Raw genomic sequence first — 22,837 nt, 5'->3', positions numbered from 1 at the left:
ATAAAGGTAATGAGAATTTTTTTTTTTTAAATATTTTAAACCCATTCATTTTCTTTATTATTTAGGTGACATATTTGATTCTAGAATTAAATAAGAAGGTTTAGAAAATGGTTTAGAGACATTAACTGAAAATTTACAAAACGTAGCATTTGTCAATCAAATAGGAGAGGTAAAAAATTGTCTTGTAGAGGTATATTTCCAATATGAAAACAGGTATGGGAACCCGTAAAGACACGAAATACACAAGGAAGTTGCATCAGAAGACACAAATGAAGACTTCTACACCTGGAGTGCATTTAATAGGCCGAAGAGGAACTGAACCCGAGACACAGGCACAACCTCCTCTTTAGAAGCACCAACGGCAACAACGAATATACTGTCCGTCATACAGTCACAGAGTAATGAGCTTCAACAATATTTGGGAACTCCCGAAATGTTACCAACAGATCCACAACAAAGAGCCAACTTTGATGCCTTGGAATATTGGAAAACCAGAAAATATATTTTTCTAGTATTATCAAGACTTGCCTTGGATGTTTTTGCTAATCCTGTCTCAACCGTCTCATCCGAACAAACATTTAGTGCAAATGGAAGAATTTTAAATGAAAGGAGGACTAAACTTTCACAAAAAATGACTGAAGTCCTCATATGTCTTCGAGATTGGGAACGGTCACGCCATCAAGATCAATACGAGGTTGTTAACGCTTGATTTTGGACGCCAACTACTCGCACGTAGGAAACGCTGAGCTAACTTAGGAGACACACGTGATGGATACATGAGATTTGAATATGAAGCTGGGATTATATATTTTGCAGAAAAATAAATAAAAGATTGGCAAGAGGGGGTTTTTATAGTGGTTTGGATGCAACAAGCGACTCCTACATCCACTGTTATTTTATTGATTTCTGACTATTTCTATGATTTTGCCCATAAGGTGTACAAAGATGAAGAAATATAGTGTTTACAAAGAGAGAATGAAAATGAAGCTCAAATCTCAGCCCAGCCTCCAGCCCCTTCTTCGTGAAGAGAAATGCTCATTTATTCACCAAAACACTCAATGTAATGAGTGTTTTGCAAGTTGACTTGACACATGGAAGACTCTCGTCCATTCATCTCTTGAAAGGAGATATAGTTGGTGAGAATATCTTTAGAGATATGGGTTTGGCAGCTGGTACAAGAAGACATTAAATGAGCTGACATAGGCGTGACTTTTTAGGCATAACAGAGGTTGTCAACAATACTTTAATAGAATCATTTTAATTTTGTAATATAGATGATACGACGAGGGAGTTCTTAGTCAATCCCAAAATTAGTTGTTTTGTAAATTGTAACTTGTAAATTATTGCACTCTTTTTTCTTACCAAGTTTTTGTCCCATTAGGTTTTTCTTGATGAGGTTTTTAACGAGACAATAATTATTGTAATTTCTTATTTTATTTTTTGATAAATGAATAAATTTAATTTTTCTTATATTGTAATTTTAATGTATTAAAATTGAATTAATATTTAAAATGTTAACAAAAAAAAATTTAATTTAATTTAATTATTGATATTTGAAAAAAAATTAACTAAAAACAATTACATTTATTCATTTATAAATTGTTAAATATTCATTTGAAAAGTTAATTAAACAAAACAAAACAAAAAAAATCACAAAAGGAGGTTAACCCAACTCGACCCGTAACCTAACCCGACGGGTTAGGATTGGCGAGTCAGGTTGGGCTAGCCAATCCCCCAAAATTGGGGGCTGCAGCCGGGCAAGTTACTGTTCCACCACTACAGGAACCTAATGCTCTTTTAACTTTACACAATTTTAATTTATTGCTCAAACCCACCAGAGTAATCCTTCAAAAGTTTGCATTATGAATTAAATGGGAGAATCGTGAATACAGATTATCGACTCTGCAAAAGTCCGTGGCTCTGTCTTGACAGAATATAAAAGCATAACAAATAAATATAACAATATATTTACGCAGACCATATTTTCCACCAGAAGCAATTTATTATCATTCATATGTAGTTGGCATCTCAATTTCTAATGGGATATACAGTAAGAAGCAATTTTATGCAAGATTTTAATTTGTATTATATGTAGTTATATACCACTGCCAGGAAATTCTGGTTCCATATTTACACACGGTGAGGAGATATACTCTGGACCCTATCTAGGCCGGCTGTCTGTTTTCAGAAAGTGCACATATTCCTGTTGCAGCATCTGCCCACCGTTCACCGGATCAAAACTGCACCTATAGAAACTGAAAATGGGAAAAAGTAAAAGTATGTGTGAGAAGAATGATATCAAATAATTCATGACGCATTATAAAATTTGATCTTGGAAAAAGGTAAAACGAAGGTAAATTACAACATTTGAATCACATGCCCATCTGAAAAACCTACTGTGGAAAAGGTGAAATTCATTTTATAACTGTGTCATCCTAGAACGTAATGCTTTTAGGAACAAGTCTTTCCGTTTTTTTTTTTTTTTTTCTTTTTCTCTGAGCGAAAGTTTTGTTAGTATCAGCTTTGATCAGGCATGCAAAGCAACTCCTTTATCATGTTTCATAACTAAACAATTTTCATTATCCCCAGCTACAAAGGAACACAAATGTCACCCCACAACAATAACAACAGCAGACAGCTGTTTTGAAGATGATCACATACCTTCCATCCATGCCAACAATAATCACAGTATTTTGAGATCCAAATGCTGCAATGAATTGGGTGTCTTCTGGTAAGTGGAACTGAGCAAATGACCACTCTGAGCTAAAATATTTTGGTAAGACTCCTGCTAGAAGTAAAAAATATGTGAAGTTTTGGAAACACCAGACATTTCTAAAACCAAGCTTTTAAATGTTAAATTCTTCTATCAAGTTTCTGCAACCTAGCACGACATCTATATTGCAGGTTTCATGGACTTTAATATTTCAGAATATATATATCAAAATTTCTATTTCTAGGCATTTTTATATAAGGAAGCCAGAGAATGAACTTTGTCCAACATCATAACTTACTGGTAATTACCAATGCAGATTACCATTGCCATAGTGTTTTGGTTAATTCATCTTCAGTTTAAAGAAAAAGCAAAAAGAATAAATTATATAACCATTTATTAATAGATAAATCTTACCTCTCATAAATGACAATGATGAACTAGGGTTGGCACCAGAGCTTGGAGATATAAGGGCATCGATTGGTGTTGAAGAAGTTTGGTTAAAAAGTGCTGGACTCTGACCAGGAGTAAGATGAGAGGATGAGTCCTCCCCAACCACTCGAACTCTGAGACTGAATATATGAACAGTACCTTTGTCACTTGACACGGCTAACCATTGGACATTAGGAGAAAGCGTAATATTGTAAATCTCCGCTCTGTCCACACCTCTTCGAACCTACATGGAAGCAGATACTATAAATCCAAACTGTTTCAACAAGTTATGAATTAAAAAAGAAAAATAGCAATTTAGATTTCATGAACAGTGCAAGCCAACTTTCATTTTTTATATTCTATCTTAATACATTGCAAAGATGTTACACCTTCCAATAATAAATCTAATTGAATTTCAACAATTGATCAAACAATAAGCCCAAGTACCTCACAAGAATCATAAATTTATTGATCTGCTTTACTATTTAAAGACCAATGACAACAGTCCGAGGGTTACCTCTTGCAAGCGAGTACCATCCACTGTGTTGAAAATTCTTATCAAAGTGCCTCTTATACTAGCAGTTGCAAGAAGCAGGCCATCCACTGTCAAGGTGATGCACGCAATATTTGAATCATGAGCATTAATTAACTTTATCATATTGAGCCCAAAGTGCTCAACTCGAACCTGCCCTCGTTGGAGACCTGGGCATGCTAACACAGATGTACTTGAATGGTGAGAAAGGGAACAAAGTCCCCTTGGATTTGCAAGAGTCTCAATCTGATGAATAAGCTTCAGATCTATAAAACTGTAAACATATATCTTATGCTCAAGAACAACGATGATGCGATCCCGTCTCAATTTCACTGCACGTACATCAGATCTAAATGCAAATTCACCAATGCACCTGCTCTGATGATCATCCCAAATGATAACTTTATTGGGCGGATAGTGGGAATTACCCCCAGCACCAACAAGTGCCAGAATATTGCAGCGAAACAGCATCTCAACAATTTTAAATCCCCCACTTTTCAAATCACGTCGAAATGTTTCCTTAAAAGGCTCACAGTTAAAAATACGAAAGCCAGAACTTGTTCCAGCAGCAAAGCAACCATAGTCCTGATTCCAGGAGACAGATATTAAGTCTATTTCATCAACATCATTAAAGTCTGGGTGAGGCGGGCGAAAAGAAGCAGAAGGGCCATGATTGGGGGATTCACAGGGGCTAAGCATTGTTTGTTGAAGGGTTCCTCGAGATGTTGAAATGGTTGAACTCATGTAGGATGAGGATACAGTCATCAGCACCCACTTGAACCAATCAAAAACCAAAGGAAACCATGGCATATATCTGGCACAACACATAACAAAATACATATGTGGATGATGCTTGAAACCAAAAATTGATGAATATTACACAGCTGAAAGACGAAATATTTTGACCTGAACCTATCAGAATTCCTACTAATTGTAATAAGTCATACAATGAACACAAATTCCTCGGATATTTGACAAAAACAACATAAAAGTGAGGGACCCAGATGAAGCATATGAATAAAAAAATCATTTAAAGGGTGTTAACATGTATGACATAGCGTATTCATATAGAGAAGAGAATCATACAAGTAAATAAGAAATTTGCGATGGGATATACATACATATAATATAAATGGAATGAAAAACTAACCTTAAGATGTTGGATTGATAATCATCTCTCGTCTTCGATGGTGTTCGAGAGGAAGTGAAAAATAAGAGAGATCTGAGAGACCCAATCGCCCAACACGCAGACGAGAGAGAAAGAGGGAGAGAGTCAGACGGACACAACAAAAGGAAAGAGACAACTACTGGACTTTAATGTATTTTGATTATTTATTAACTCTTCTCCATTGGTCCACTTGGCAACCTTCCATCTATTTCTATTTCTATTTCTATGTATATGAATAGATATATGGAGACTTGATTTGAAACCAAAAACTAATGCCTATAAAGGTACATTTTCGTCTGTGATTGTGGATTTAAGCTTATGATATCAATCCGAACTTTTTCTCACAACTCATGATTAATCAACTGCAAATAGATATGTTTACTCATTATGAGTTCTATTATCTATTTACAAGTTAATCAATCATAAATTATCGTATCAGAATTATGAAAAAAAATTAATAAAAAAAGTTCATGAGATCGTATTACTATTATAATATAATGAATCATATGATTAACTGATTATATATACAAGCATTATGTGTAGAAGATGTAGCAATAGATTTTGATACCTTTATCAGAGTTACAGATCTTTCATTTGACTTCCCCATTTAACGTAAATTCCTGCTTTTCTATTATGGCAAAGAAAAACCCACCAGGTCCAAGTCCTATTTCTTTAGTGAGATGAGAAACAGCCATTTTGGATTTGGTATTATATTATGTAAATGAAAACGGAAGTGAAGCCACACACTGAATATCTTGCTGCTGGTTTGGTTACATATGAGAGGACCAATTTATATTGCCGACAAACGTATCTAAAAACTTGCGATTTTGGCAGCTGGTGATGAAGCCCTTTTGACATTTATATATTCAATAAGGTGGAATGGAGTTAGATTAGACTGAAAGTTACTTGCTTTTTCCAGTGGGGACCAAGTTAAATCAATACCAAGAATGAATCTATTAATTGCTATTTAGCCAAAAGAGGGACTAGGCTATAGGAATAGGATTATAACTCCAAGATGAAAGTAGATGTAGCAGTAGTTTCTTCTTCAAAGTCATGTTGATTTCCAAAACAGGTACTTAGCTCAGATGTTGCTCTCATCCATATTTAGCAAACATAACACAACCCCCAATATCCTCCCTCCAATCTCATTCTTCATTACGCTAACTTACCCTTCTCCAAGAAGTTGAATATTCCAACAATTATTATTTAAACTACATGCTAGCTAGCTAACATGGGCACACTTTCATATGAAAAGAAAGTGGATTCATGCCTATTTCCTCTCTCGATCAACAAAAACATTCAACTCAATTCCACATATTTTATGCTTTTCTCTGTACTTGATACACACTTCACTAGTTGTTACTAAAAATATGCAGTTTCAGCAACTTTTGAAACCAAACATTTAATATCTAAATGCCTGCAGATAGAGAAGAAAAAGTTGAAAACCCTACCATACCTATGCATAACGTGTATGTGTGACACCATTCAAGATACCAGAAAAAAAGGCCGACATAATTGTGCTCATTGCATAATTTTTGTTTGAATTAGATACCATACACACATATATTTCTCTGGGAAATGTACATAGAATGGATTCGGAACAACACTTCTGCAATATTGTAACTAAACAACACCAATCAGCGTTGATAAGCTACTTTTTTGGATGAACAGTTTCCCATATGGTTTCAAAATCTAATCTGACAGCACTATCTGGTTTGGAGGAGCTCACAATAACCAAAATGAAAGTTAAATGCAAATCTAAAGGTTAAAGAAGCCCAAGGCAAAGTTTACTTTCTTGTCTGCCTCTCAACAAGCATTAAATGGATCCTCGGAGGCAGACTAAAGGCCTTCATTTTCAATAAGAAGGAAGATCCGGGTGGAACGAACTTGTACATGCTCCTCGTTTTGGATGAATTCAAGTTAAGTAACAAAAAAAGTGCCAATGCAAGTAGAGAACTGATATAAAAAAATTACTTACAGTGTAGTAGAGTTTCAGTTTCAGGCAAGTAATGATGAGAGAAGATAATAAACCGATCAAGATGTCCCATTATCAAAATAAAGAAGCAGTTTGAGAGCATTTGTTTAATTCAATTTACCTGTGTAGAGAAATTGTAAAAATGAAGGCAACAGAAAGAAGGAGCTCCCTTCAGTCCAAGCACAGAAAAAAAGGGAGCAAAATTATCTCCCGCATCATTCACACAATCACAGTAGCAAAATAACAAATCCATTGTCTACTGAGTGCTTGAATGAATGAGTCGGCAGCTAGTTGAATCCCTTAATCCCATCCATGAGTGGGCTGAAGGAAGCTCTCTCACACCATTTCTGCATGCAACCACTAACTCTTTTCTAAACCATACATAATCAAATATCACAACACAATGCCTCTATCACTCATACACAAGAAAATTATAAAATAAAATCTTCATTCTCAAAAGAAAAAGTACTCTTTCATAGTCACAGATGAAGGACTTAACTACCCAGTCTATTTGAAGTAGTCTAATTATGTCAAATAAGATCAACAGGAGATGCAAAAAGAGTACAGTTACATATACTATATGACAAACAGTCCAATTTCTTGGATGATTTGAATTGAAAATCCAATCAGCTAAAGTAAAATGCCATCAAATAATTGTCAATTACTACGTACTTGACATGGTAACTCAAAAGGAAAGCAAAAAGGCTATAAATTTACAGTACAGTGGTTTCTCATTCAAAGACACTGGACCCGGACTTTTATCAAGAGCTGATGAACAAAATGAAAGCAATCACTAAACAAACTAATAATAGAGAGTATGCATTTTGGGGATTTCTTTCAGAATAAAAATTTCAAAAGTAGAAATATTCCTCAAAATTTGAGCTTAGAATCAAAAGGAAAAAGTAGTGAAGAGAAACGTGTAACCTATAACTAGCTATATATCACATGAAATGATGAGATCTCTTCAGAATATTTACCAATACAAGAAGAATCCTGAGTTTAAACATCCAGTATCACTAAGAACTTTGACCAGCAATGGTGGAAAACCCTTTTACTTTTTCATGTAACTCAACATAAAGTAAAGGGGTAATATGATCTAATCATGAATCACATTAATAAGAAATTAAAATGACACACAGAAGAAAATACGATTCAACTTAACTGCTAATAGTCATAGAGGTGTGAGAGTCTCCATAAACTGAAACCCTAAATCTCTCAAGCAATGTAGTAGTAGTTAAAACCCTAATTCTGAGATGATAATTAAGGCAAGTGGGCAAAAGAAAGAGAGGAGGAGTAGTAGTATGAGTATGAGTATGAGTATAAGAAAAGGTGAAAGAAAGGGGAGTATAAATGAAGAAATATAAGTAGAAGAAAGGTAATAAAGAAGGGAAAAGGGAGTTGCACAAAATAAGGAAGAGAAATTGGATTTCTTTGGCAAAGGAAAGGGCAGATGATGGGTCATTGTCGTCATGAGAGTCAGAGACAGGAAAGCGACTCTAGATCTTAACAAATCTAAGAGAGAGAAGCTTTGTTTCTCTGTCTTCAGGGGATTTAATTTGTAACAGACGATACAAAGAAAGAAGAAGGCAATGAAGTAAGTAAATGTAATATAATTCTATCTCGATCTGCATCTCTCAAAGTGTCCACTTCACAATTAATACGCAGTGAGTGAGTAACAAACTAGATCGAGGCTACTTTGACCATGTGGGAACTACAAATCTACAGTGACTGTATAAAGAATATATTCCACTCCAGTACTCTATGTTCTTTGTATATATTTGTGTACAGAACACCACCATAAAATTCACAGACACCCACATATGTTCATTACAGTGAAGTATTCCTTAATGACAAGTTGACAACCATAACCAGTCCTTGTTTAATATCTACAGAAATTTTTACCTTATAAATTAAATTATATATACTTCTCTCACATGGATGATGAATCAGCCATTAACAGTATTGTCTTAGCTCTTTTTCTAAGAATGATGAAACTGTTATCTCTCTCATCTGTTATAATTAATAGCCATTACTACTTGCTAGACATAGATTGATTTGATTTTTGTTTAATTTTGTATTCTTGTAAAACCTATATACAGTACATCGTCGGTTCCATTGTCTTTTCCATGTACACACAATTCTCTTATTTTATTGTAATAAATCAATTTTTATTATCATATTTATTTTACTCTCATTCACAGATTGTATTAATATCTAATTATTTGTTTGGGATTTAATTTTTTTCACATATAGAAAATAGTATCTAATAATGCGGTATTCTTATGAGTTTTGAATTTATATATTGAAGCCTCCTTTTTAATTATCATTTGCTTGATTACATTATACATATATGTGTTAAGGTGATTCCTAAATCTAGCGTTTAGTGGCACAATGTTGCAGCTATTAGTCATAGGATGTTTGAGCGTTTACAGCAGAAGAGGTAGCATTAGGACATCGATTTTATTTTTATGTGGGTACAGTTAGAGTCCTTTTAACTTTAAGGTGTGAAAATCCTGAAGATAGATGATGTTTTATTTAGTTACATGGTACTGTGAATATGATAGTAAAAAATTTAGAAATAGAAATGAAAAGAATGGCTCGGTGGAGAACAGTTTTAGTAGGAGTGGCCGCTTATTTCTGTAAAGCTCTGAGAATTGCCAGAAAGAACTTCAATAAGTTTTTGTTGACTGTAGCGCTCTGAATCATAGAGAGTGCTTTTGTGGAGACCACTAGGTGCAGTGTATATCAGTCTTTTTCTGCCATCAAATATCATCATCCTCTCCTCATATATAAAAAAGAAACTACTTTTGTAATAAAAGCATCATTTCATCTCATCTCATCTCATCACCCTGTGAAGATCATGCAATTTGATGGTCAACACGCAGTCAAAACCCTAGCTGCAAACTATATCAGAACTAGCTAAGCTACCTAGCTGGACTTTCATCATTTCATCTTCCAACTCAAATTTTTTACTTCCTTTGCTAGAAGATATTTACATGGATTCATAATTGAAAATTCGATTAAAATATTATTGCAACATTAGTTTATCTTATCGAATGCAGGTCTATGTGTGGAGATGTAATTGTTTTGCTGCTTTCTACCATCCAGATACAACATACATAACGCAAATAGAGATGTCCAATTCCAATCTAAAGATAGCAAATAATGGAAATAGAAAAGGGTCAACGCCATATTGAAGCCCATAATGCAATACAAGAATTCTTGGGATGCGCCCAATCCCAATCCCAATCCCAATCTTTGGTGACTTGTTACTGTGCATTGTCGGCCATCATTATTTTTCTGACTCCTCGTTGCTTACTTGTAAACTCAAAGTTTCATATAAATGTCCACCTCAACCCCAACCCATTTTAACGACATCCTCATTCATGATAATTGATATTTTAGAAATATCATGATATGGTGATGGATAAATGCTCATTGATGGAAGAAATGGGTGTTCACTCCACTCTAGGCAACATATTAATGTCCATCACCATCCTGTTTTCCATACAAGCTTAGCACTTCTCTCATTTATGAGATAAATATTCAATTAGCTGTCTAACCAATAATGTTCAGTACTATGCATTTTTTAGATATGACATGAAATATATACAAACTATTTTCACTGAACCCATGAAAACCATTTCTTTCCTCATCTAAACGGGCATCCACTTCAACACATAGAAATGCATTGGATGAAATAAAGAGAGCACAAAATACGTCTACTAATCGGAAAAGCTTTTTTCTTTTAGAAAACTTAACATGTATAAATGCAGCAAGGGTCATATTTTTTCCTTTGATTCCGTATAATTAAAAAAGACAAAGGTATTGATTACAACTCAGGGAACATAACACATGAGCATGTCACTTCTTCTGATTTTGGAGATACCTTCCAATCCACTGGCCTTTCTGGGCAGTCCAGGAACAGATTCTAATTAATATACATCCGCCATTTGCCTATGCAAGAACAGGGACGAAACCTTTGTTAAGAGCATTCTCAGTCACTCAAACTAATTAGAATAACTGGAACAACAAGCTTGTTGATCCATCCCCGAATGATCGTAAGTCTGCAGCTTTAACCAAAGCCCTGCAGAGAGGGCAAGTTCTTTCTCTCTCCAACCTGAAATATAATCATCAGATGGTCAACAAATGAGACTTATTATGGTAATTGTACACTCTACATAGTTTATGTATGCCCCCTACTCACAGAAACCTTCTAAGCTTGATGCAGCAGAAAATGGCCTTCACAAGCTAGCATAAATAAAATTTCAGTATATAATGGTCGGAGAAAAATCGAAGTTACTAACCAGTTGACAATGATATACTAGACTTCCTTTATAATAGGGGCAATAATTCTTATTAATTGAAGGTTCTGATCAATTACAAAACACAAGTTCTTCACGAGTGATCACCAGTGTTTCTGGATTTCCTCTCCAATTATGTTCCCAGGAGTGAAGATTTTGGCAGATTGGAATTATAAGGCATTTGAACCTCATAAGTTCAATTTAACTATACCTTAAAATCCAATTCACAAAAATCTTATTGCATGATCCAATGCGTAAGTTTAAACCTAACATATGAATAAATAATAAAGCATCCATGAACAACATATTATGTTTATCATTTCTCTCTTGCCACTCACCACTATATACACAGTATATTAGGTCCAAAAAGTAGTAGTTGGGTCATTTAAGAGCAAGTTTCTCGGAGGCATACAAAGGAAGAATGCACAATCAAACAAAACCTACACCATCCAACTTTAACAATGTAGCCATTGAAATATTAAGTGTAAAACACAAGATTACAAACTTACCATTCAGAAACACAGTCCTCGCAAAATATGTGTTTACATCGCAATAAAACAGGAACATGCATCTTCTCTTGGCAAATTGCACAGAGGTCTCCAGCTGCATTTACCTGCATTAGATCATCTAGAGTTCAGACTTCAGAATGAGCAGATTATTTAATGAGGAGAAAAATAACTCACTTATGAAGATCAACATTCACGTTACAAAATACTATCACATATACATAATTTGCAAAAAGGTAACAACTGAACATGTGAAATGTTGACAAGTATATAAGAAACATGAAACCCGAAAACAGTTACCCACTGTTCCTAAAGTGATATATGTAACCTATGTCTCCACCATATGCAACAAGTCTCTATCAAGAAATATGGAACACTCATGAAATCTGACCTGACATTGAAAACACCAATCTCCTAGATCAAGAAAGAACTAGTATAAGCAGGTTGAGTTGTGCAGGAACCCCAAGGGACAAGGCTTAAGTTAGTTTCAACTCCGTAAAAGAAAGGACATAATTAGCAAAACTCCACCACACCAAGCCCGTTGAATTTTCCCTTAACAAGTTATTAAGCTACTGTTGCAATCATGCATCATGAAGTTGTTGTATCCCTCATTACTTCCTATCACAAACCATCACCATTCACTGATTTTCTACCATAAAAAGAAATACCAGTTTGGTCCATTAATTTAAATAATGCAATCATTGCAGCAGGACCTCACGCTATATAATGCAATCATCGCAACAAAAAACATAGATTACAGTTTAATTTGACAGAAAATACAATGAAACGATCAATCAAAAAGCTTTTCAGAAAATAAGTAAAACTACACAATTGTACCTGTTCCATTGTAGCATAAGACCCATAATGAACTTCCTTCCTTGACAATGCCCTTAAGGCAGCAAAGAGAGATTGCATCTGGCAAGAAACTAAAAGTGTCAGGACTAACACCCCGGTCAATCTAATCTAATCCCTATGAAGTATTTCTAAGAGAACCAAGAGAATATGAAAGCTGTAAAGATAAATGCAAACATTGACAGATGAAAGCCTACGACTCTACCTTCTCAACAATGGTGGTAAGCTTGAAAGTTAAATACAGCCCTGTGGTCAATGATGAAAAGAGGCTTCCATAATCTTTGTTCAAGAAAAATCGGTACCAGACCGGTGCTGGCAACAGTGCACGGTAAAACAGCAGAGCATACTCGATCAAAGTTAGAATTTGACCCTGAAAAACAAAATGCAAACTGTCAGAGAGTTCTGAAAATTTGAAAAAGATATTTGCAGTTCCAAATTATATCTGAAAGTAATTTTATTATGCCTGGAATTGCATTACCTGCCGGCGGAAATTATGGCCTCTGCCACTCTTATAATAAATTAGTAGTAGACACTTAAGAGCCATTGCTGCCTGCCTCACCATTGCATCTAGAAGCGATAAAATATTACCAACAAGTCAGCATTCAAGATTTCAACAATGAAAGATAAAGAAGGCTAATGTGATTAAGGCATATATGACATGACAAGCAATACTAACAACAAATTGAACAAACTAATAAGAGCGAACATGGAATCTCATAGAAAACTGCACACATTTTGGTCAACCGAAAATTAATATATATTCTCTTGAAAAGGATACTGAACCAAATTATAACCACCACTAAAACTTTATTAACAACATTTACTTTAGTGTTCCAACATGGTTAAAGGACATCCAAAATATTTACTGTATATATTCTATCACTGCAAACAATAACAATAAACACATGAATAGTTAAATTCATACCATTCACTAGGATGATGAATATAGCATGCCAGAAAGGTGGAATTGTTTTCGGAGGAATCAAGACCAATGGATATAAAAGATCATCATGTCGAAACCACCAGTAAATTCCAACCACATGAAGCATAAAACCGATAGAGATTACGATGAGAACAGAGTTTTTCCTCTCTCCCTGCAGAAACCAACAAGAAATTAGATTTTCCTGTTCTTCACTGTGGGAAAATAAGGGTTGGAAATGAATTCAAGTAAGGAGCTTTAAAAATTGGAAGACATGGAAGCACCTTTAAAGCAGTCTGCTTTCGAAGGATATCATTCGACTTAAAAATCATTACTGTAATCCAAACTGTAACGAAAAAGCCTGCAAGTCCTCCCAAAAAGAAATTTTGCACTAAATCAAAATTTTATCCAAAGACTTAAAATGAGAAACACAAGAAAATACTAAAGAAAAACAGATAACTGAAAACAAAGGCTATTGATATATCACTTAATGTTGGTGTTCTTTGGTTGAAGGCAATAATCTTAAGTTCAATACTTACAAAAAGATAAGGAGAAAAAAGTACTTTATGAATCTTTTCTCCGAGATTTATTTCTCTTTTCATCTCGTTTGGCATTTAAGTACTAACTAGAAAACAATTAGAAACAAAACCTAAATGCTTTTGTTATGGATTGGAAATGAGCATCATATATAATTTCCCGAAGCACACACATTCCTTCTCAGCTTGTGAAATTGAACAGTAATAATAACATAAACAACATGTAAAAGATGGATAATGAGAACTAATACCTTGCAAATGCTGTCGAATGAAGACAACCAGCAAGAGTAATGAAAATGGAAGAACTTGTTCGACCCACCGAGCAAGCTGCTGAATATCATAACTTCGGTAAGAATTATCACGAGAAGTATTACCTTCAACTGAAGGAGGCACCAATGGAAGCGTTTCCCCAGCCCCTAATGGATTTGCCTGCTCATTTTCCAACACTGCCTCTGTGGTTTCGGTTTCAGCATTCTCCGGTCTAATTATCTGAATTGAAACCTCCCCAGGACTCACACTGCTTAGATTGTCAATGGAATTGGGCGACTGGGTCTGAATATCACCAACAGGGTAAGAATCTTGATGGGCAGAGATAGAAGTGGCCGAAACCACACGGGAATATTCGAGTAGAAGAGATAATGGTGAGTGAAACAAGTTTAGCAAAACCCCATAGCTGGTAGAATTATTATTACTAGTATTAGAGGTAGAGGTTGTAGCCGTGTTGTTAGTTAGAGATGAAGAAGGATCCACGTAGGGATCAGGAGTAGTTATAGGTGAGGTTTCCATTTGAATACTCCAAACGAGACGCCTAACCCTTCTGATCAAAAAGAGTTTAAGACTATACCCGAAACGAAATTATAAAAATTTCACAACTGAAGAAAACTAAGCAATCAAATAAAGAGAAATTTATCGAAAGAAAAGAATTTTATGTTGAAAGTTACCTTAAACATTAGATTAGAAACAAAGTATTAACAGGCTGGAGGGATTGAGAAGAGAATGAAAGGTCGAAAGATTTAGGTGTGATATTTCAAACCGGGTCTCTTGCACACAAAGATTATGTTTTTATAATGAAAGCTAGCAACTTGATTATGATAAGAAGCTTAAGATGAAGAACGAATGAGATAGTTCCTGGGATTAAAAGAAAGAAAAGAGAGAAGAAGGATCATGCTTGACTTCATCCTACGTGCTTTCTTTCTCTCTACGCTGCAAAAATGAACGCGTCTACTTTGATCTCTTTTTCCTTTTGAAAATCTCTTGCCTTCTGCGAAAGAGCCAGAGTAGTGGTTGTCTAAAATATTATTATGCAGTAACGTGTTAAATTATTCATCGTCTTGCGGCTTTTTTTTTCTTTTTTTTTTTTAAATAATAATACTTATACATACCAGTTTTACAAAACATACCAGTTTTACAAATATTTGTGTATAAATTCATGTGTCACAAAATAAATGAAAACTAAATATGATAAGATTAACTTTTTATATTCACTCTTTTATTTATTTTATACCACATCAATTTATATTTGTTCACTCTTTTATTTATTATAGTTATTTTAATTATAGGGCTGTTACTATGCAACTTACGATCTAGAAATACAAATTCAATTTAAATGACTTGATGAGGAAAAATATTAAATCATATTCATATTTACCATGTATTGTCTTATTGATTGAGAATAAGAAAAATATGAAATCATATTCATATTTATCATCTATTGTTATTGGATGAAGTCAAAGCTTTTAGGTGGGAACAGGAACACTATGAAATGATCTGATTGGATATCCCAGGTTATGCGCTTGCTGACTACAGCTTCAATGGTCAAATTTCAAATAAACATTATTATAACATTAATTTTATTTGCATTTTGCAGAGTTCTACCAAAGCCAAGAACAAAGCATTCCATAAGCACATTCCGCCCCAAGCAACACCTTGGTAACGTGTAAGTTTTCAAGTTACAAATCAAGTTGCATACACCAACACGCACCCCGGCCAAAACCAAAGAAACCAAAAGACAAGAGAAAGCTTTTCGAGGTCTTTAATTAGCCCCTCCAGTTGTCCTTTCGCTGCCTTATCTCCCGGAGAGCTTCCACCGGCGCATGGCAACCAACCAACTCCTGCAGATGAAGCAAAAATATCTGCATAAGAAAGCTTGCATAACAAAGCATTCTACACCAGTGATAAATGAGATAACAGATACTAATGAAAAAAACTATAGCTTGATTGGCCTTGAATTATTTGAATGGTATTTAATTGTCATTCAACATAAACTGAAAGGTTAATCTTTCGGTGAACTAGAAGACCTGAAGCTCTGGTAGATCAACCCTCATAAATGGGTTAGTCTCCATCTCTTCGTCAATGGTTGAAGGGATGGTTGGCAGGCCTGCTTGTCGCTGTTGCTGAGCCCATGATAGTTTTTGCTGTATCTTCACATTATTTGGTTCGACAGTCAGAGCAAATTGGAGGTTCTTCACAGTGTACTGGAAAAATATCAACTCAAAACATTATTTTAACTATCAAACATAAGACAGATCAACATAAAAGATAAATCCACGAAACAAAAACACTAAGCTTGTAAGCTTGTTCTTTTAAGAAAAAAATTACATATTCCATTTGAACACAACATTCCATTAGAACATAACAAGTTTCAACAAATGCAGCCAAGGATTTCTTCAACTCCAAATTTCATACTTTCTCAAGCTGTATTATTGCATTCTCAAGGGACTTATAACGGCTGGAAAGTACAGATAAACCCCAATAACTGGAAATAAACCAGTTCCTCGCACTAAAAGGACTAATCAAATGGTTAACTACCTTGTTCTCTCCAACTCAAAATAGCTCAAACTGGCAATTTAATTTCTCAATACCAAGCTTGCCCTCAGTTTGGAAATTTTGCTTGCAGTAGTTTCAATAAATATACTAGCTCTAAGTTGTTCATAAAATAGATTGAACCCCCAGCAATAAGATGATGTTTTCTATAAACACCTTCAGACACTTAGACATGGTAACAAACCAGTGAAAGTATGAAGCATAAGGTGGGCAGAAGACCGACACAACTAGATATCATGTGATAGTGATAATGCAAAATTGAAATTGACATCGATGAACTACATAAAGACAGTTGCAAACTCATAATCTATTAAAAATTAGAAATTAAAGTTCATGTACATTTTTGTAAAAGAAAATAAGCAAACTATTTTACCTCGTGGCCACAGTAAACTCGAGTTGGCTTCGGCAATGAGCCCAATGTTACACACAGTGATTGATACATTTGTTCTGCTGTGCCTTCAAAAAATTTTCCACAACCAGCTATAAACTACAAAAGAGAGGAAAAAAAGGCGCAGCTTATTGCCTTAAGCACAAACATACAAGAAAAAAGGAATAAAATTTAATTCCAACACAATGACAACTGCCCAGTTACGATCTCTAGTGTAAAGAGCTCTGATGAAAACTTAAAGCAAGTATCTTTGACTTACCAATGTGTCTCCAGTGAAAACAGCAGGGTCCTGTTCTCCCTCTTTGCTGGTCACATAATAACTTAGGTGACCTTTGGTGTGGCTGGTTGAGAATAAAAAAGTGAGGCATCCTTACTAAAATAAATCCATCTTCAAGTAGAGGAATCTGAAGAAAGAAAAAGCATACCAAGGCGTGTGAAGAGACAATATATTGATATGAGCACCAAGTGAAATGTTATCACCATTTTCCACTTGATGAGTACAGCCCCTAACATTGTCAAGTGAGCCACCATACACCTTAATTCCAGGCACTATCTGTTTTATCTTATCATTCCCACCAGCATGGTCCCTGTATGCTTAAATCGGCTCAATACCCTTTTTAACAATAAAATTGTAAAATTAAAAAGAAAGAAACTTTCTATGTGGGCTATTTTGTTACCAGTGATGATGGGTGGTAAGAACGAGAGTGAGCTGGGCGCCATGTTGTTTGGCAGCATCAACTATCTTCTGGGGCTCAACCGGATCCACAACTGCCGCCTCCTTAGTGGTCTCATCGATAATCCTGCAAAAAATCAAATCAAAATCAAATCTTTTAATCAACATAAACACCATAAGCTGAAAATGAATGATGGGTTAATTACAAGTAGGAGTAATTGTCTTCTAAGCAAGGAACGTGGAAGATTTTCATGGCCGGTTCGTTGAGTTCTGTGCTGCAAGTTCAAAGTCTTTGATGCACTGGATTGTCAGACCAACAAGAAAGGAAGAGACACGTAATCAGCCGGACTCTTCCATCAACCAGCCACGTCGCAGTCTAAAGCAATTACGTTAGTCAAATATCATTAAAGTCCCATATACGTAAATATTTATGCCAAAGCCCTGATGGTGGACTCTGGAAGGCAAATAGAGTGTTTGGATGCGGGAATAAGTTTATACCGGTCCAAGTCCAACTCTGCGTTTGTTAAAATAAAATAGGAGCAGCAGAAGCGCCTGAGATACAAATAATCATCAGCGGAATTGTAATACCAATAGCGATAGAGAGATGGGGAAGCAACCAGTGAAGATGAAGGCGGTGGTGTATGCGCTATCGCCGTTTCAGCAGAAGATAATGCCCGGCCTATGGAAGGATTTGCCCGACAAGATCCATCACAAGGTTTCCGAGAATTGGATCAGCGCCGTCCTCCTCCTGGGCCCTCTCGTTGGCACCTACACGTAATTTTTCTTCTCTTCTTTATCGATTGTTTTTTTTACCCATTTTAATTTCTTATGAAATTTCCTATAGTTGCGATTGTCTCCTTGAGCATAGTTTAACTTAGGGTTTTACCACTTCCAATAAATCTAAATATGCCTGCTTTTGATTGCTTTTATACACTAAAAATCCTCCTTATTGCCATTAATTCTAATGTGCTACTGTCAATTTGTTCCATCTGTAATTGAAAGTGATACATCGCAGATCTAATTTCATGTTAATCCCTATAATATATGGGAAATCGAGAAATTGGATGTGAAAAAGATTTTTCTTTTTTTAATTATTCAATATAGTTGGCTCTATCAGTTTGTGTTTGGTTGATTTTTTGGAGCGTGAAAGGTTTAGTAGAAGCTACTTCGTATTGGGTTATCAATTTGTGTGCATAATTTAGAACACTGAGGAAAGGAAATTTTTTTACCTGAATTTTGCATTGAATTGGCAATCAATCAAGCCTAGGGTTATCTCCATCACTGAATTATTTTTTGGCTTGGAGAAATTTCTTTGGTGGAGACTGAACGTTGGTGAATATACAGAAGTTTGTCTCTTTTTTATATTCATATATGAACCTTAAACTCATCTTCTATATGTTATAACTTGAGATTCCTCTTGGGAATTTACTGAGTTTAACGCGGCAAGTTTGCAATTTGTGCAGGTATGTCCAGAGATACCAGGAGAAAGAGAAGTTGGAACATAGGTATTGAGTGAAGTAAGTGGATGTTCCTCCGTTGTACTGGAAGAACTTGCAATTGGCTGGCAACTTTGTTTTAAGTTGTACAATTTTATGAACTATGTTATGCTGTTGGGGCAACAATAGCATTAATTTGATGGTTTCTTTAATGGATGTTGATTATTGTGAACTCCAAACAAAGGGTTTTTTGTTAAAATAAATTTGACCATTTGATTGTTTTAGATTGACTGGTTTTTTTCTCCCTGTAATCTTGCATTAAGAATTTTGACATTGCATGTCTGCAACTAGATGATTGTAAGTTATCATACCCTGAGCTGAAGGATATGGGATGTTTAAACTCGAACCAGAACCAATATGGAAAGCATCATTGATACAGAAAAAGGCGAACGCTAGATCCAAAATCACTCTCAGAGAGGAAGCATGTAGTAATATTTGATTAGTTTTATGAAACCTTTCTGTTTCAATTGTGATCTTGCTGACCCTCTAATCTATTTTACTCCAAAGCATGTTAGCTGCCCTTCGATTTTGCTTAATCACTAGGTTGATTGAGAGCTCACTTTGTCTTACTAGTTTGTTCATTTGTTTGAATCATCTTCTTGAGTGATGGTAATAATAGGGAAGCACAAGCACTCTACATAATAGGAACCTTAAGGTATTGATTTACAATGTTTTAAAACCTGGCTTAGCTCGGCCGATTGAATCGGTTCAACCGGGACTTGGGGCCTTCATGAGGTCGGGTTACCAATTTCCTTATTCACCGAAAACCCTAGAAATTGGAATGATGATTAGTAAACGATTGAAGGTCAGAATGTTAAGGGTTTTGATGATGAAGGGCCAGTGAGTGCAATGATGGCGATAGAGGTGGTTTTCAGTGAGTGAATCGATCGGAAATCGGAAAAAAACTTGTAGCAGCAACAGTCGACGATTGGCGAGGCGAACGAAGGTGGAGTGTGATAGGTTTTGGTCAAGAAGCTTAGGGAAGTATTTTCGTGGTGATAGGGAAGGTTGTTGGCATCGGCGATGGTGAGATCTAGCCTAGGTTGTCGATGTCGATGGTAGTGAGATCTAGTTGAAATCGAATCGATTTTGGACAGATCTTGGGTAGATTTTCTAGGGAATGGCTCAAGAGATGATTAGGATTGTATTTGGTGTGTCGTTGCCGCCAACCAATCGATCGTTGATTTGTATTTGAAGTCTGTTTGCTAAATTTCAAACTTGTAAGGTTTTAACATAATTTTTAGTGGTGTATTTATTGAATTTTAAACTTTTGGACAATGAGTAATGCTACAGTTACCAACAGGTGTGCACCGAATTACGTGACAAAATCTTGACCGTTGATTCATTATAAGTTAATATTAATCAACGGTCAGGATTTTGCCAAGTCATTTGGTGCATAATTTCGGTGTACACTTTTCGATAACTTTGTCATTTTCCTTTGGACAATAAGTTTGACTGGCCAATCAAACTATTTAAACCGGTCAACCCAGGGCATGCTAGGTTTCACCCCGGTTTGATTAGTAAAACATTGATATCGAATGGTGTTCTTCCAAGTTCCAATCTATTGCTTGGAGAATAATTTGTAATTGTATGATTATAGGAAGTACCTTGATAGAAGCCAATTAATTACCTTAACATTGAATAATAAATTAAAACCACGAGAGGATAAGTCACTACTCTTACGTCTATGGGCTTTCAATGCGAGCTTGTTGCCATCTTTTATGATAAGCCCATTACAATCTTACACGCACAGAATGCACTGCGGTTGATTTAATTTTACCAGCATTTAAGAGATCGAAACAGCCGCAGCCTCTTAACCCTAACCCTAACGCCGGCGGACCACAGCAGAGCAAGAGCACCAAAGCTTGCCGCCATGGGTAGAAGTAAGTTCATTTTTCTCTCTATCGTTCCTCTTTATGTTATAGACATTTAACTTTATGAATATATTGTAACCTTTATGTATAAAGACGTGATTTTTAGTTTTCAATAAATTGAAGTTGTAACCTGACATAATGTAATGTAATTGATTTGTAGGACCTGCAAGGTGCTACCGTCAAATCAAGAACAAACCCTACCCCAAGTCACGGTATTGCCGTGGTGTTCCTGATCCCAAGATCAGAATTTATGATGTTGGAATGAAAAAGAAAGGTGTTGATGAGTTCCCATTCTGCGTTCATCTTGTGAGTTGGGAGAAGGAAAATGTGTCCAGTGAGGCCTTGGAAGCTGCTCGCATTGCTTGCAACAAGTACATGGCCAAATTTGCTGGCAAGGATGCGTTCCATTTGAGAGTTAGGGTGCACCCTTTCCATGTTCTTCGGATCAACAAGATGCTTTCGTGTGCTGGGGCTGATAGGCTCCAGACTGGCATGAGAGGTGCCTTTGGTAAACCCCAAGGTACTTGTGCTAGAGTCAGCATTGGTCAGGTCCTGCTTTCTGTTCGTTGCAAGGACAGTAATAGCCATCACGCTCAGGAGGCTCTTCGCCGTGCAAAGTTTAAGTTCCCTGGTCGTCAAAAGATTATTGTTAGCAGGAAATGGTATGGCCCCTTGTATTTATCTGAAATTTAATTATGCGTTCATGTTTTATATTGTTTATATTTATCGAATGTGAATATTTGTTGTTAGAATCACATAGATTAGTTGGCCTGCTAGTTGCAGTCTCTGGCCTTGTTTTTGGTTCAAAACCTTTTAGTCCCCTCACTCTGGTGGTTGAGATAACAGAGCCTTTGGAACAAGTCTTACATTTATTTTAAAAGTTCATTTCTACCTGAATTTACCCATGATACACAATTTCTATATATATATATATATATATATATTTGGTGAATATTTGTACAACATGGACATCTCTTATTTTTAAGATTAATTCTCACCATTGCATATGTATATATATATTCCTTTTTTAGGGGATTCACCAAGTTCAGCCGTGCTGATTATCTGAGGTGGAAGTCAGAGAACAGGATTATGCCTGATGGTGTCAATGCTAAGGTAACATCAAAACTGTATTGGAGTGAAAACATCTAAAATGCTGTAAATTTGCTCTACTACAGTTCTTTTTAATTATTGTTCGCCAATCCCTTAGTTTTATACTTGTAATTGTGCAGCTCCTTGGATGTCATGGTCCTTTGGCTCATCGTCAACCTGGAAGAGCTTTTCTGGAAGCTACATCGTAGGATATTTGCTACCTAAAAATAGTATAATCTCTTAGAGATCCGTTGCTGAACATTGCTTAGTTTATTATTGTTATTGAAACTTTTTGTCAATTGAATTGGACATAATTCATTTTATGTGGCATTTGTGTTTGGTTTTAATGTGTGGAGTGTTTATCTTTCGTAATGTGGTTTTGCAGTTCTTTTAGTGAATCAGCTATTTAACATCATTCTATACGGGGGGGTTTTTAAGTATATGTGAAAAAATTTCATCTTACTACGTGGCCTGTAACTCTCTTACTGATTTATTAAAAAAATATATCTTTAAAATTCAACTATGGAATGCTTTAACATGGATTTCCCGATGGGAATTTT

General features: G+C 35.5%; 5 protein-coding genes across 6 annotated transcripts; 2 read left to right on the top strand and 3 right to left on the bottom strand.

The window, feature by feature from the left end:
• Positions 1-1,982: 1,982 nt before the first annotated feature.
• On the bottom strand, positions 1,983-4,978 carry LOC116137320 (autophagy-related protein 18d-like). Its single transcript, XM_031423003.1, has 5 exons — positions 4,825-4,978; positions 3,660-4,488; positions 3,128-3,386; positions 2,662-2,785; positions 1,983-2,255 (listed from the first exon to the last, which is right to left on the bottom strand). The coding sequence occupies exons 2-5, from the start codon at positions 4,482-4,484 to the stop codon at positions 2,162-2,164; spliced, it is 1,302 nt and encodes a 433-aa protein (XP_031278863.1). The 5' UTR covers positions 4,485-4,488; positions 4,825-4,978; the 3' UTR covers positions 1,983-2,161.
• Positions 4,979-10,745: 5,767 nt separating this feature from the next.
• Positions 10,746-15,198, bottom strand: LOC116137319 (E3 ubiquitin-protein ligase RNFT1-like). 2 transcript variants are annotated; one of them, XM_031423002.1, is made up of 9 exons: positions 14,876-15,198; positions 14,186-14,751; positions 13,683-13,759; positions 13,405-13,573; positions 12,958-13,046; positions 12,685-12,849; positions 12,465-12,542; positions 11,631-11,734; positions 10,746-10,937 (listed from the first exon to the last, which is right to left on the bottom strand). In XM_031423002.1, exons 2-9 carry the CDS (start codon positions 14,718-14,720, stop codon positions 10,832-10,834), a joined length of 1,323 nt encoding a protein of 440 aa, XP_031278862.1. In that variant the 5' UTR covers positions 14,721-14,751; positions 14,876-15,198; the 3' UTR covers positions 10,746-10,831. The 2 variants fall into 2 exon arrangements, with proteins under 2 accessions (XP_031278862.1, XP_031278861.1); XM_031423001.1 differs by having other exon boundaries at positions 14,186-15,198.
• A 608-nt stretch (positions 15,199-15,806) lies between these two features.
• LOC116137393 (hydroxyacylglutathione hydrolase cytoplasmic-like) lies at positions 15,807-18,189 on the bottom strand. The gene is made up of 7 exons (XM_031423081.1): positions 18,025-18,189; positions 17,823-17,945; positions 17,571-17,732; positions 17,405-17,486; positions 17,131-17,244; positions 16,232-16,408; positions 15,807-16,045 (listed from the first exon to the last, which is right to left on the bottom strand). Exons 1-7 carry the CDS (start codon positions 18,069-18,071, stop codon positions 15,971-15,973), a joined length of 780 nt encoding a protein of 259 aa, XP_031278941.1. The 5' UTR covers positions 18,072-18,189; the 3' UTR covers positions 15,807-15,970.
• A 131-nt stretch (positions 18,190-18,320) lies between these two features.
• Positions 18,321-19,541, top strand: LOC116137394 (cytochrome b-c1 complex subunit 8). The gene is made up of 2 exons (XM_031423082.1): positions 18,321-18,592; positions 19,282-19,541. Exons 1-2 carry the CDS (start codon positions 18,423-18,425, stop codon positions 19,328-19,330), a joined length of 219 nt encoding a protein of 72 aa, XP_031278942.1. The 5' UTR covers positions 18,321-18,422; the 3' UTR covers positions 19,331-19,541.
• A 1,495-nt stretch (positions 19,542-21,036) lies between these two features.
• Positions 21,037-22,624, top strand: LOC116137370 (60S ribosomal protein L10). Its single transcript, XM_031423051.1, has 4 exons — positions 21,037-21,197; positions 21,349-21,850; positions 22,220-22,301; positions 22,418-22,624. Exons 1-4 carry the CDS (start codon positions 21,188-21,190, stop codon positions 22,484-22,486), a joined length of 663 nt encoding a protein of 220 aa, XP_031278911.1. The 5' UTR covers positions 21,037-21,187; the 3' UTR covers positions 22,487-22,624.
• The last annotated feature ends 213 nt before the right edge of the window (positions 22,625-22,837 follow it).

Source organism: Pistacia vera, unplaced genomic scaffold (genome assembly GCF_008641045.1).
Source record: "Pistacia vera cultivar Batoury unplaced genomic scaffold, PisVer_v2 Contig323, whole genome shotgun sequence".
NCBI lineage: Eukaryota > Viridiplantae > Streptophyta > Magnoliopsida > Sapindales > Anacardiaceae > Pistacia > Pistacia vera.
The sequence above is the reverse complement of the archived record's forward strand: the minus strand, read 5'-3'. Positions and strand labels throughout refer to the sequence as shown.